The sequence below is a fragment of the Panthera onca genome, chromosome D3 (assembly GCF_046562875.1).
Source record: "Panthera onca isolate mPanOnc1 chromosome D3, mPanOnc1 haplotype 2, whole genome shotgun sequence".
In the NCBI taxonomy this organism is placed as follows: Eukaryota; Metazoa; Chordata; class Mammalia; order Carnivora; family Felidae; genus Panthera; species Panthera onca.
In genome coordinates, this window is record NC_138350.1 from 40,275,668 (window position 1) to 40,290,263 (window position 14,596).

General features: G+C 51.6%; 1 protein-coding gene across 1 annotated transcript in view; it reads right to left on the reverse strand.

Annotated features, from left to right (window-relative positions):
* The window catches only part of EMILIN2 (elastin microfibril interfacer 2), a 55,136-nt gene that overhangs the window by 4,930 nt on the left and 35,610 nt on the right, over positions 1-14,596 (reverse strand). The window contains exons 5-7 of the mRNA XM_060613373.3: positions 3,028-3,441; positions 2,395-2,427; positions 1,718-1,846 (exon numbers count right to left, since the gene is read on the reverse strand). Coding sequence (XP_060469356.1) covers positions 1,718-1,846; positions 2,395-2,427; positions 3,028-3,441 — 576 coding nt within the window. The remainder of the gene's footprint in view (positions 1-1,717; positions 1,847-2,394; positions 2,428-3,027; positions 3,442-14,596) is intronic.

Sequence of the window (14,596 nt, forward strand, 5' to 3'; positions counted from 1 at the left end):
TGGGGAAGCAGGGGAGGTGGTGGTTGGAGGGAGGGGGGTGGCATGAGGAAGGGTACATGGGTTGGTAGATAGACCCATTTGCAAAGCAGCAACTGTAGATGCCCCAAAGCCACAAGGGTCGGAGCCTACACCAAATGTTGGTGGGAGCAGCCACTTCCATGGGCTGTGAGGAGGGCTAGGCATGGACCCCGACCACAGGCCAAGAGTGACAGAATGGAGGGCCCAGGAGCCGAGAAGGAATCTCGTGGACTGCCCTGAAAAATGGTCAGAAACTGCCAGGCCCTGTTGCTCCCTTCCTCAGCTTTTAATGACAAGTAAGATAAAGCTGCACAAGTCTTCCTGAGGCACCAGAACGCACGGCCTCCTACACCGCTTAGAGACTGCCTGTGGGGAGGCCTCACTCGGGGTCACCCAGAATGTGAAAGAAATGTCAGTCACCATCTCTGCTTGCAAACGTCACCTGACCCGTCAGGGTGGACAAGCTGTCCCCACCACCCAGGCAGCATGGGGTGAGGGCCCCAGGGGGAACCTGAGCTTGTGGAGAAAGTGAAGGTCTCTGAAAGCAAAGTCTCTTCCCACACCCCAGCCTGGAGAACAGTAGAGTCCTGAGCTTGACTCCAGTTGGCCTGGAGGACCCCGAGTTCCTTTCCCAAGTTCCGTAGGTAACTTTTATGCTCACTAAAACCTAAGCCTTGTCCTAGGAACAGTGGGATTTAGCTAGATGGTGGCCAGGCAGGACAAACACGAGAGTGAGGCCTAAAATCTCTGCCTGTTCCATCCACCCCTTGTAACCTTCCTGACCTCCTCCTGCCCTCACACCTGTGCAGTTCCTCAGGGAGGACTTCTGTGGGCACCGCAGCATGCTGGCACTTGATGGGATCAGAGATGGGCCTCCCCAGCTCTGTGAGCTACTCAGGAAAGGTGACTGGGCCCTCGGCACAAGCCCCTGGGTCCTGCTTTACCCTGCCCCAGCCACACCTGGAGCTGTGCTTCCCTCCAGGAAGTGGCTTCCCCTTATAGAGGAGACAAGATGCCCATGTCTGGCCTTTCAGGAAGGAAGGCTCTCACTTCAGTCCCCGGGGACAAAGATGGACAGAAGCCCAGGCACAGGTGTGGTGGGAAGGAGGAAGCCAGGAACCCAGGGTGACCTCCGTTGTCATTGTACTGATAATCTGGGCGACAAGACAGATGCTGCAGCCAGGACCCAGGCCCACAGCTAAAGCAGTTCTATTCCAGAGCAGGAGACCCCGCAACCGGGTCCGGTCCCTTCCGGAAGGAGTGCTGTCACCCTTTTTGGCTCTGTTAATGAGCCACGAGCCACTGAAGGAGGCAGGGCAGGGGTGGGCTTTCCCCCATCCTGTCCCGGGGTGTTGGGACAATAGATGCTTAGGAAGAAGACCTCCCCAGGGCTTGGAGGACAGCGGGGAGGGGCCAGGGTGCAGTCAGTGGTGGGCAGAGTCTAACAACAGTGCCAAGGACTGGTATGCTGCTCTCATGACTAGAAAAGGTCACTGCACATTCACCCACCCACCCTGCAGCCTGGCAGCTGCAAACTTCTTCACCTAAAACTCCACAAATCAGGGGAGGAGCAACAGGGGCCAACTGGTCCCTCAGGCACCCACAGCTGCTCAGGCACCTCGGGCGTGGCGTCCCCACCCCGCCTACAGGACAGGGGGCCCGCTGGCATGTGGAGACTATGCACCGCCTCAGAACTCACCAGTGTCGGGGTTGTACACGTCCCCGTCATTTACCAGCACTTTGTTAAAGAGGACGACACCCCCATCGCTGGGGAAAGGCTTCTGGGTGAGCCCCGCAGAGAAAGACACCAGAGAAGGCGCTGGAGTCCCTGGAGCAGAGAGGACATGAAGTATTCACAGGGGTCAGGTTGCGCCAGTCTGGAGAGGCAGCCTCACGGTGCTGTTTGGCCTTAAGGTGGCAAAGCACTGTGGGACACAGGGCCAGGCCGGTCCTCGTCGGGTCGGTGGTGGGGACGGTGAGCAGCAGGACAAGCACTGTCTGGGAGTGGACATGTGAGACCGTGTGACACTGTGTGTGTGAGTGTCGGGGGCTCGTGGCAGGAACAGGAAGCTAGGCATAGCCACACCAGGCAGAGACCCAGCCAGTAAGCCTCACCACCAACTCCATGGGCTGGGAAGATGTGTGAGGGAAAAGTCCTAGTCTCAGGCATGACTCAGACCCTCTCTGAGGAGCAAATCTTGGCGGGGGCCTGAGTCCCGTCAGCAGAGGTCTGTCCCTCGGCTGGTGGGCACAAAAGAGCTGGGCCGGGCCTCCACCCACGCTAATAGCTCAGAGGGAGGAGGCCGGACACGCAGGGGAGGGGCAGAGGCCACCGAGGAGAACCAGCCTCCCACCAAGGTCTCCCAGCAGACGTACCTGGGGAGGCCACAGGAGGTGAGCTGGGATATCCTGAAAAACAAAATGGGAGTGGGACATCAAACAGGAGCCCCTCTGTTTCTCCCGGCTCCTCCCACTGTTCTCCTTTAACTAGACCTAGAGCAAGAGCGCCCCTCCCAAGCTGCCCTCCCAGAAATGGGCACAGCTGTACCCCCACTGTGCCTGCTTCCTCACTAGCCCCCTCTCACAGGGCAGAGAAGGTCCGTCAGGGCAAGCTGGCTGGGGGGATCCGAGAAGAAAGTGAGGCTGGACAAGTGTTTGATGGATGCATGGGAGGGGGCGGAAGCATGGATGGACAGGCAAATGCACAGCCCCAAGGAGTATAAACATCCCTAATGCGTATCCTCCTGGGAAAGGCATGTTTTTGGGGGGAGCCCTGTGATCTCTGCAGCTTGGGGTGGCTGAGCAGGAACAAAGGAAGAGAACGGCTAAGGGCAAAGGTGTCTCCTTGTGTTCCCAGCATTGACCCTGCCTGCCTGGCAGCCGTGGTGCTTCGGGGATTTTGGAACTCGCACCCGGAAAGACCCTGCAGCAGACCCCCTAAGGTTCAGGCTGCCCCTCCATCTAGTGTCACCCCCACCACTTGGAGGTGCCCAGCCGCAGGGCCCTTACCTGGTGCTCCTGCAAAGCCCTCGGCACTGGGGATGGGTCCCTGCCCCGTCTGGCCATCCACTCCTTGGGGCAGGCCCCGCCCTGACACGCCCATCCTCCCTGGAGGCCCGGCCTCTCCAGTCTCCATAATGACCCCAGTGGAGCCAGGCAGGAAGGGCAGCCCCGTCCAGCGCGGCCATGCTGGTGGGGGCAGTGGCTGCAGGGGTCTCTTGGGTAGGACAGGCTGCTGGCCTGTGGGCGGACGTTTTCCAGGGTCCTCAGGAAGCGGGGGAGCACTTGGCCTCGGCAGAGGGGTTGGCTTGGGATGAGAGGCCTCCGTGGGGGCCTCCACTGGCCCTGGGTGGGAGGGCCTTCCAGGCACCTGTGGGGCCTTCCCTCGCGGTGGGGGCTGCGTTGCTTCTGAGGGCTCCTCCGCTGGGCATTTGGAAAATGGAGAGAAATATGCAGGATTAAAAACCTCAGACTTGACTGCTCAGCCACAGGCACCTCTGTGAGATTCGATGGGCTGGGCCCCCTGTGAAGATGTGGGCTTGGTGGCTGTCCCCAAAGCATCAAGAGTCACGGGCACTGCCTTGGGCCAGCACAGAGCAGCCACCACAGTGTGGGGGCAGCATGCCTCACGGCTTCAGAAGGGGGCCACAGGTCAAGCTGCCCTCGGGTCACCCAGGAGCCGATAAGAAGAGCCATGGGGACCCCCTGCACAGGGGCAGAGTGGGGGGAGATTTTCAGCCTTCCTTTCTACACAGTAGTCATGCTCTCCAAAACAGCACCATTCTTGGCCCCAGCACCAAAACTTCTGATTTCAGCACATGATGATACCCTGGATATATCACAAATTACTGAAAGGGACCTGCTGATCCCAACCAACAAGTGTTCTCCCAAACCAGCTAGTGTTGGGGTCACTGTGGGTGGCTTCACAAGCTGGGACCCTGCCGAGAGCAGCAGATGCCACAGTGACCCCAGCTGGTGTTAGGGCGCTTAAGCCACCTCAGCAGCAGGCACAGAAACACCCAGCGCCTCTTGCCACAGCCTTATCACCAACTAAGGGGATTTCCACGGGAGGAAGTTTCTGATTCACATTTCCCTGCCCTCATGGGAGGGCACTGTGACACAGCCAGGAAGCGGCTGCTCCTTCCTCCTATGAATACATTCCTGGAACCAGCCTTCCACGAAGGCTTCCTGAGGGCCCACCCAACTTTTCAGTCTGTGTGGTACCTGCAGTGTGCCCAGGTTCCAAAGCTATACAATTAATGTCCAGGCAAAATCAGTGATTGCATTTTGACCCACTGTCTAGTTTTGAAACTCGCTAAGGTAACTACAGTAATCAAACACATGCTCCCCTCCCCTTCCGCCACAGAGCCAGGTTGCTTACCCACCTCCGGCCCCCAAGGGAGGCTATTTCTCAAACAGCCTTTCCTGACCAGTGCTCCATGAGAGACTTCAGCCCTACTGAGAATGATTCACCACTTCCTCAGTAGTCCCAAAGATAATCCAGAGCTAACACCTAGATGCAGAGAAGAGAATTCATGTGGTTCTGTGGAATAGCATCAGGCCTTAATTCTCTTCAGAACCACCACTGAGAAGGGCTGGGTTAGACAGAAACTGAGGCGGGTGGACTAAAGACATGTGGACACCAGCCACAGTGGAGGACAGGAGTATGAGAACATGGAAACGCGAAGTCTACGCATTGAATCAAGAAGCTCCCAGCCCCCATTTCCTGCTCACACCCAGGACGCCTACTTATTTATAGCTTAGGTTGGGGATAGGGAGAATCTTCAAAATGACCCTGTAAGAAACCCACCAGCATAAAATCTTATCCAGTGCCTCACCTTTAAATGTGAACCATAGTCAAGATCACTTGATGTACAGAAAACCTCTGATAAGAAAGATCAAAACAAGCCAACCAACGTACCAATGAAAAGGAACTCTGAGGAAACACACAATGCAAGAAAATAAAGAGGTAAAACCCTCAAACAGAAGACACAGTCCAAGATGCTAGAATACATTGGTATAAGAAAGGCATAATCAGAGGCACCTGTGTGTCTCAGTTGAGCATCGGGCTCTCTGCTGTCAGTGCAGAACCTGCTTTGGATCCTCTGTCTCCCTTTCTTCCCCTCCCCCATTCACATGTGTGCCCACGTGTTCTCTCTCTCAAAACATTTTTTAAAAAGACATAATCAGAGAATAAGGATGAGCCTTTGCTGATAAAAATATTCTTGCCAAAAATAAGCAAATTCTATGAAAGAGTTGGTAGATAAAAGCAAGGAAATCTTTCAGAAGGTAGGACAGGAAGGCATGGGGCACCTGGATGGCTCAGTTAAGCGGTCAACTCTTGGTTTCAGCTCAGGTTATGACCTCACAGCTTTGGGGGTTTAAGCCCTGAGTGCAGAGCCTGCTTGGGATATTCTCTCTCTCTCTCTCTCTCTCTCTCTCTCTTTTTCCCCACTTGCACTGTCTCAAAGAAAGAAAGGGATGGAGACAGGGACGGAGAGGAAGGAAGGAGAAAATGAGAAAGAAAGAACTTAAAAAAAAAAAAAAGGTAGGACAAGACAAAATAATGGACATCAGGAAGGAAACAATAAGAAATCTTTCCTGAAAAAAAAATCAGAAAAACTGGGACATAGGATGATGAGGTGGTAAGGCAAGAATTATCAAATTCTCACACATACACACCATTTTATTTCAGCAAAATTATTGAATAAAAGACCTAAACCAAGATCTATTCCGAGCACTGAGGAAAAGGGGAGATCCTACAAGCTTTCAGGAAAAAAAAATTAAAGTGTGACTTCAAATCCAAAAGGCATCATCAGGTTTGTCAATAACAGTACTAGAAACTAGAAGACAAAAGAACAAGGTCTTCAAATTTTGAGGGAGAAATTGTTAACCTTGAATTCTATACCCAACCAAAATATCTATCAATTATGATTCAAGAATAGGTATTTTCAGACATGCAATAAAAAAAATAAATAAATAAATAAACGATCAGCCCCCCCCCCCCCCCACCTTTTAAGGCTATTTATTTTGAGAGAGTAAAAGTAAGCAGGGGCAGAGAGAGACGGAGGGAGAGAATCCCAAGCAGGCTCTGTGCTGACAGCACAGAGCCCGATATGGGGCTCAAACTCACAAACTGCTAGATCATGACCTGAGCCAAAAACCAAGAGTCAGATGCTTAACTGACTGAACCACCCAGGCACCCCTCAGGCCCCTTTTCTTAAAAAGTTTAGAAAACATACTCCACCGAAACAAACCATACAAAAAAGAAACAAAAAAAAAAAAAAAAAAAAAGTTCAAGACAGGAGAGAGGTTCAAGAAATTTCTAGGATGGTAGTGAAAGAAGTTTCAAATTGAAGTCCTTTAGCAAGTCCAGAGAATAAACAGTCCAGATTGGAGCAAAAAGAGAACTCCAGAAGGGAGGTCATGAATTCAAAAAACAAAAAAATGATCTGATACTTTTTATGGTATAGAAAATTATATTGAGAGGGTATCCTAGGGTAAGAGGAATCCAAAATAGATACGTAAAATCTAGCAAATAATACACTACTACTAATTCAAAGAAAAGCAAAACAAAAAGCAACATAATCATATTCAGCTGTACTGAGCTATTTAGCTCATAACAGCATAAATATTGGCGACTGATTGGCTATTGATAACAGCATAAATACTGGCTATTGTGGTAAATTCTAGTGGGAGGTGGGGAGGAGGGGAAGCAGGGGAGATATAAGCAAGCCTAATATATAAACTAATGCCTACAGCTGCTACATGATATATATAATGTCTAAATACTACATATATAATATCTGTATAAAGAGAAATCTAAAAGTAATAAATGAATTTAGAAACCTAGAGGTAAATGTCAGGGGAAAACAGCCAAAAGAATTGCACATGGCTGCCTCTGGGAAGCTAGAAGTGCCGGGGACGGGGGGGCCAGGGCCTGGTTTTATTATAAATCTCTCTGTACTATTTTATATTTTATAAAACGTACTTGCAGAAGACCCTCCCTTGCGTCTACCCTTGCCATCCAGAGAAACGCACCTGCCTGCACTTTGGGTGGGTCCTCCCTTCCCTCCTCCTCACAGGGAGCCCCTGGCTCAGAGCCCTTCCTCCCAGCTGGCCTGTCTTCCCTCTGGGGGCTGCCCCATCCACTCCCTCAGGCCTCTTTCCTTGCCCCCACAGCTCCTGCCCTTTAGTCCAAGTGTATGGGTCTCCATCCAAAATTTAAAAGTAAACACGTCCCCTCCGTCCTCAGTGGACTGCAGTCAGCAAAGTACAAGCCCCTCACACTGGTCCTTGTTTTCTTACCTGTTCCTACCGCACCCTCCAAACCACCGCTCTTCCTCTGAAAGCCACCGCTTTTTTTCAGAGGTTCTCCCGGACCCCCCCCCACCCAGGCGCTGTCATATTCATTCACTCTCTCTCCCTCCCTCCCTCCCTCTCTCTCCTCAAAAATCTGCAATCGTCTTCCAGTGCTTATAAAATCCAATCAAATCTCCTCTGACATCCTGAGTCCCTGCCACCTGCTCCACCTCCAGTGTCCTCACTGGTGCCCAGCCCTCCTCCAAGCTTCTCTGGCCACACACCTTTGGCTTTCAGTGTTTACGCTGCCTAAACCAGCCTCTTCCAGCACCCTCACTTCAGTCCCGGTTCGGAGACCACCCGCTCCGGGAAGCCATCGTGGATTAGCCCAATAGAGCTTGAATAGTCCTGCCTCTGAACCTTGAGGCCCTTTGAGCCTCGGAGGGCTCTTTCAATTTTTTACTATTGTTCCTGTCATGCTGGATGATGAGCAGTTGAGGACACATTTTAATGATCTTTTGTCCCCAGGGTTTGGCATAGGGCCTGGTACACGACACTGCCGACATTTAAGGGTGTGGTGAATGAATGAAGGCTGGAAGGAGGGCAGGCATCATGGGCCACACCTTACCAGCCATTACGTTAGGCATCCTAATTCTGCCAAAAAATCATTGTCATTCTGGGGCCAAATAGGGTAATGCTGGTACACAGAGATGGTGAAGGCTCTTTTATGTCCATCACTCCCTCAACACTCAGGTTTATCACACGCAGTGGAAGGCAGAAGGAAAAGAATGGACAAATATTTTCCTTGGGCCAAATATCCCCGCGCCCCCCCCCCCCCCCCCCGAGTCTCCATGGCGAGCACACCCATGCCTGGCTGGGGGCAACTGACTGCTCCGAGACAACCTGTCACCTCACGCAATGCTGCCCTGGGTGCAGTCATTTCCCCCAGCCCCTGCTCCCCCATCTCATGCCAGGTGTTTCCAATGTATACGCATTTGTTACAAAGCTGTAACACAGACTGGACAGCATTTTGCTCATTCTGGAAGGATCACTCCTGGCAGCGGATGGCTTTCTGAACTCAACATGTGTTTCCAATTCAGAGAATGACCATTTGAACCGCGTTCTCCCGGAGAGCCCAGAGTTGCTGCCCTTGTGGTTAAGGCGTGAGGCTCACGCAGGAAGGGACGGCGCGGCCCCACGGGTGCTGCCTCGGGTCCAGGAACCTGCCCCAGGCTCCAGTCCTGATGCGCCCGTGTGGCCTCAGGCAGGGCCACAGCCTTCCCCCCGAAGACGGAGAGGGACCCGGGGAGGGAAGGCCGCTGCTTCTCCTCTAGAGTCTATCTTACTAAAAGCCAATTTCGACTTCACTGCAACAAAGACCTGCCGAAGAAAATCCGCCCTAATCCTCGAGCTGCTAAGAACGTGTGTCTGGCTCCCCTGACAGGCTGTCTCTGCCTCCTGTCAGGGAGGCCTGAAGGGAGGCCGGCGGCCACGGGAAAGTAAACTGCAAGCATGAGGGCCCTTAGGTGTGCCTGGCAGCGTGGTGGGGTCTTGTTACACTGCCAGAGGCCGGGGGACAGACGGTGACCCCGGGTGTCAGAGGCTGTGCCCGGGACCCCGGCCGTGCAAAAGCCACTGACCCCTCCTACCTCAACCACCCCGTCCATTAAACGGGCGGCTCCACGGCGCCCTCTCGTCAACCAGGCAGAACTGGGTGCCAGCGAGACAGAGCGAGGGCGCCGGTGCTCATCCCTAACGGGGACACACGGCGCAGGCGCGAAGTCCGGCTGAGGGGACATCCGATCTCCCGGGAAGCCGGGGTGCACCTGCAGGCCACAGCCGGCAACAACGCGACCTCCTTCCCGGAGGCCATCAAGACTTGGGATTTCTACAAAAATCCTTCCAAACGCCGACATGCGTCCGGCAAAGCCGGTAGACGGTCACACTGTGCGCCCATGAGAATGGGGCTGCCTGGAGGAAGCGGCTGCTCCTGCTCCCCGCAGAAAGGCTGAGGTGCAAGGGCAAGGGCGGCGGAGGCGCGGGGGTGGAGGGCCGCAGGTGTGCTCAGGGCTGAGGAGTCAACCTACAGAAAACCGGACTTGTTCTGACGACACCTGAAGGAAAACCAGGTCTTCGCGGGAATGACTCTACTCGGAGCAAATGGTGACCCGGAAGCTGTTGTGGTTTGGGCTGGAACGAAAGAAAGCCTCAGCGCCTACGAGGAGGGCTGTGTTGCTTACACCACGGAGGGGACAATGAGTCCCCACGTGACCCACACGAGCAGCCCCGGAATCGGGCTAAACAGCGAATACGGCTCTGCATTTCTGAAAAGTACAACCTAGAGAACACGGAGATACAGACAGCTGTACAAATACATCTGAAGTGGGAAGGAATCTGCAATCACAGAATCTCAGGGTTGGGTGGGCAGGGGTTCTCACCTAGCTGAGCCTCAGCATCGCTTGGGAATTTTTTTGTTGTAGAATTTCACAACCTGATTCTAAAATCTCTGCGGAACTGCACAGGGTCTACACTCCCCGGTTTTAAGACCTACGGCAAAGCTGCATACTCAAGACTAGAGCATGTCTCAACAACTACAACAGAGTCCCCAGGTGAACTAGCACACACGCTGTCCACGTTTGTTGCTGGTGCGGTGTCCAAGTCATGGCTTTCCTTCTCTCTCCTCTTCTTTCCTCCTTGTTTCTCCCCTTCTTTTGGGCACAGTTCTCCCTGGGTGGTTATATCCTGCTGCCTTTGAGGTGGCCTTCCTTCTTCTTCTGGGACCAGAGCTAGGGGGGTTTGTTTTGTTTTAATAACAAATTTAATTGCAAGTTCCTGGGTCTCACCTCATCCCTGTTGAGTAGGAATCTCCTGAGTGAGCCCAGGAGTTCTTATTTTTCTAAAGCTCCCAGAGGATTTTTGCATGCAGCTATGGGACACCTCAGCCCTGAGAATACCATGGTTCTAAATTCAATGGTTAAGATGCAGAAAGGCAGCCGCAACTTACCCCCACCAAAGGGCATTACGAACCCCAGATGCCCGCAGGGTGTAAGGGAGCACATTGCAGGGGTCAGGATGGTCTGAGTATATGCAGTTTATTTTAGACGTTAGATATTTCTAAAACCCTGACTTGGTCCATCATGCCATCTTGGACCTAAACTGGCCCAAACCCAGCCGATTTCAAGTTGAGGGCATGACTGTGGCATCAGGCCACTCTTCCCCTGGCCAGGTTTTATGGTTAAATATTTAGAAAATCCATGCTTTTTCATTCTTGTAGCAGAGCTTGAATTAAGCAGCTTGATAAAGATGGGATTCCTAAATCTCTAACACAACTAAATGAAATGTTGTGCTTAGTATAATTCAAGTTATAAGAGAAACAGCCCTCAGACTTGAGCAGAAGGGGGGGGGGGGGGATTTGAAAAAGGAAGTGATACTCCTGTCACTAGAGTCTGTTGAAACAACATCATGGCATCTAGGCGGGCATGTCCCTTCTTGGAACAGTGACGTAGGGAAAGAGAGCTTCCCTGATGCACAGAAATATTCCTCTGCCCACCATCTCCACCCAGCGGGAGCCCCAGGTGCTTCAACACCAGGAAGTCCCCTCTCTCCTACTGTAAGCAGAAATGCTGGAGTCCAGCCAGGGCTCAGCGTCTGTGTCACACAAGAAGGCTGGGATGTGCCGGCTGTCAGAGAGGGCAGCCAGCCACAGCCTTGCTGACAACGCTCGTTACAGGCCAGGGCAGTCCTCAGGCCCAGGCAGGAAAAGACACCTTTCACTCATGCAGGGAGCAGACCCTGGAGCTGCCCGCCACAGAGGAACTCCTGCCCCACAAGATGCTGACCAAGGGAAATGGAGGGGGTGCTGGCCAGAAGCACAGTGCCCCACCCACGCATGACAATGGGAGTGAGCGTGCCCAGGCAGACAGCCAAACCGTTATGGCCACATCAGACAGAAGGACAAAGGACTTAAGAACCACCTTGTCATTTGGAACCTAACTTATCCCCAAGTGTTGAGCTCTTTTTTTTTTTTAATGTTTATTTTTTAGAGAGAGAGAGTGAGCGTGAGTGGGAGAGGGGCAGAGAAAGGGGGACAGAGGATCTGAAGCAGGCTCTGTACTGACAGCAGAGAGCTTGGTGTATTGCTCGAACTCACGAACCGTGAGATCATGACCTGAGCCGAAGTTGGACGCTTAACTGACTGAACTGCCCAAGTACCCCAGTGCTGAGCCTCTTGTCAACAAAAGTATTTGAATGTGAATCCTGAATGCCAGGGAGAGGAGATTTCTAGGCTTTTTACACTTTCTACTTGCCCCCCAATTTAAAGAAAAAGAAAGGTAAAGTGAGAAAACCCCCACTGGCTATCTAGAGCATTCCACAGAGCAGCCAGGAGCCGGACACCCAGGGGTCTCCATCCATGTCTGCTGTGTGAACAGGCTGCTCTGACTCCTTTGAGGCTGGATGCCGGGGGGTTTGTAGGAAGAAAAAGGGAGAAAAGTGCAGCCATGAGCAGATTAAACATTATAGGGGTCAGAGGATTAAAATAATAGGTAATACTGATTGAATAAATACGAGGGGCCAGGCACTATTTAATACTCCACTCTTTATGAGTATTAATCCTCTTTAAGCAAACTTTTTGAGATCAGCGTCATTATTATTTCCAAGTAACCGATGCAGAAAGTGAGGTAATTAGGTAGATAAATAACTTGCCCAAAGTCCCAGAGAAAGCATGGAAGTAGCTAGGATGGCAAAGCTGAGAAATAATAAGCACTTCCTGGCTCAAAATCCTCTGATCAACATTGGAAAAAAAGGGGCGGGGGTTGCCTGGGTGGCTCAGTCGGTTAAGCGACCAACTTCGGCTCAGGTCATAATCCTGAGGTTCTTGAGTTCAAGCCCTGCCTCCAGCTCTGTGCTGACAGCTCTAGCCAGTTTCAGATTCTGTGTCTCCCTCTCTCTCTGCCCCTCCCCCGCTGGCACTCTGTGTCTCTCTCTCTCTCAAAAATAAACATTAAAAAAAAATTAAAATCCTCTGATTGTTTCTCATCATACTTAAAATTCAAATCCTTTACCATAGCCTATAAAATCCTACATGACCTGGTTCCTTCCTGACTTCAATGCCCAGGACTTCCCACCCTCCCCTTGTTCATATACATTCTGCGTTTTTCAAACAGGACAAACTCATTACTGCCTCAGGGACTTTGAACATGCTGTTCCCACTGCTTGGACCATTTCCCACAGGTCTCTGCAAAGCCCTGCAACGAAGTCACCTCCACTGAGCAACCCTCCCTGACCACTCACCTAAAATATACCACCGTCTCCTGTTCTCCATGAAATTGCTCTGTTGTGTCTTTCCTCGAAAACTGATCACTAGCCGAAATCAGATCAGCATTTAGCTTGGCTGTGCATTGTCTGTCGTCCCGCTAGAGTGACATTCACGAGGGCCGGCACTGCAGCACTAGCACACGGCTCAGTTGAAAGCATATGAATGAATGGGTGGGATGGAGGGGGGCTGGGAGACGGGCATCACACCCACTTTACTGAGCTGAAGGTGAGAAGGTGAGTGAAGGTTCTTCACCTTTTGGACGTTAGGCACCTCTCTGAGACCTAGATGAAAGCCATGGACTTTTTATCCAAAAAAAAAAAAAAAAAGCCAACATTTGCAAATAGTTTCAAGAGTCCCTTCTAAAACCCAGGGAAGAACATTTTCAATAATGGGAGGGAGACAAAATACTCAAGGAGGGATCTACTTGAGCATCAGCTGAAGCCCCCTCTGCTTCCACACTAGCTGTCTCCTGGATAATTCAGGCCCCCTTAGGGATGTTTCCAAAGAAAAGAACAGCATCTGAGAACAGGGTGGTGCACTGAGGAGAAACACCAGAGTTTGCAGCCCCGGGCCAGCAATCTGGTCACTGGTCCAAACCTACGTTATGCATCCTCTTCCCTGGGCCTTTTTTCACCAAGGGAGATATAATAACTGTCATTAATATTCCTTTCCTTCCAACACATAGAAACCACATCCCCCTTCCAGAGCTGACTTGCTTTGACCAAGAGAATGGCAGAAGGAATGCCACGGCAGCTCAGCACCCAGCCTGGAAGGGGCTAGCGGTTTCCAGTTTCCTTTATGAGCCAGTCACCATGTAGTAAGTCTGACTAACCTGAGACCACCAGGCTGTGAAGAAGCCCAAGCCAGCCACATGGAGAGAGAGAAAGACAGAGAATGGCCGCATGGAGGAGGCCTGAGGGGCCAGACATGTGACGAAAGCCTTCCTGACCTTCCAGCCCAGCCAGGCCCAACTGCCAGCTGATTACAGCTGAGTGACTCAGGCTGATGCCAAATGGAGCAAAAGAACCACCACGCCAAGCTAAGCCAAGCCCTGACGAGCTCCTGATGCACAGAATAGTGGAAAATAACACATCTTTGTTGTTTTAAGCCACCAAGATTTGGGGCAGGTTGTTACATGGCAATAGATAACCCATTCATACAAACCCTCCTGCTTTTCTGGGCCCATACCCAACCCTCAATTATTAGCTCCAGTAACACCTCATTCCAGAAGTTTCTCTTCTCACTCCACCTCTCTCTCTTCACTCGTCCAGCCTCTGAACTCTCAATTTCCTCAACCCCGAAGGCTTAGCTCAGGGGCTGTCTCCTCCAAGGAGCCCTCCCTGACTTCCACAGTGGCCATAAGCGCTTCTCCACACACCCAGTATGCCTGTGCACACCCCATGCCCATGACCATCCCTTTGTCAGCTTGTTTGTCCCCAGACTGTTATTGTCACTTGCATTGTCATCCACATAATCCACACACATAGCTCATTAACTACCACATTATAGGGGATCAGTAAGACCTTATGAACTGAAAGAACAAACCCCTACACCACTCGCTGGACATTTACATACTATTGCATTCATTCCTTCTGCAGACCTGTGTCTCTTTACCACTGTGATTGAAAACGCCTTGAGGTTAGGGATCATGCTACTCATCTCCATGCCTCTCACAGAGTCTTGCACACAGCAGGTGCTCAGTAAATGCTCTGTTGACTTTTAACTGGTCAATGTATGGCTTTCACTGTGACCTTAACTCCAGATTCCCCCCTAGACCTCTGCTTCTCAGGCTGCAGATCTCCTAGACCTTGACACTGTAGAAGGACAGAGAAGGCTCTGCTGGTTTATTTTTGGCTCTTTTCAATCAATGGAATTCTTGAAAGGCCACACATTCTACATTCACAGCAATGAATTCATTCCAAAAGGATAATCTTTTAGAAGCTACATTCTCTTTAAAGA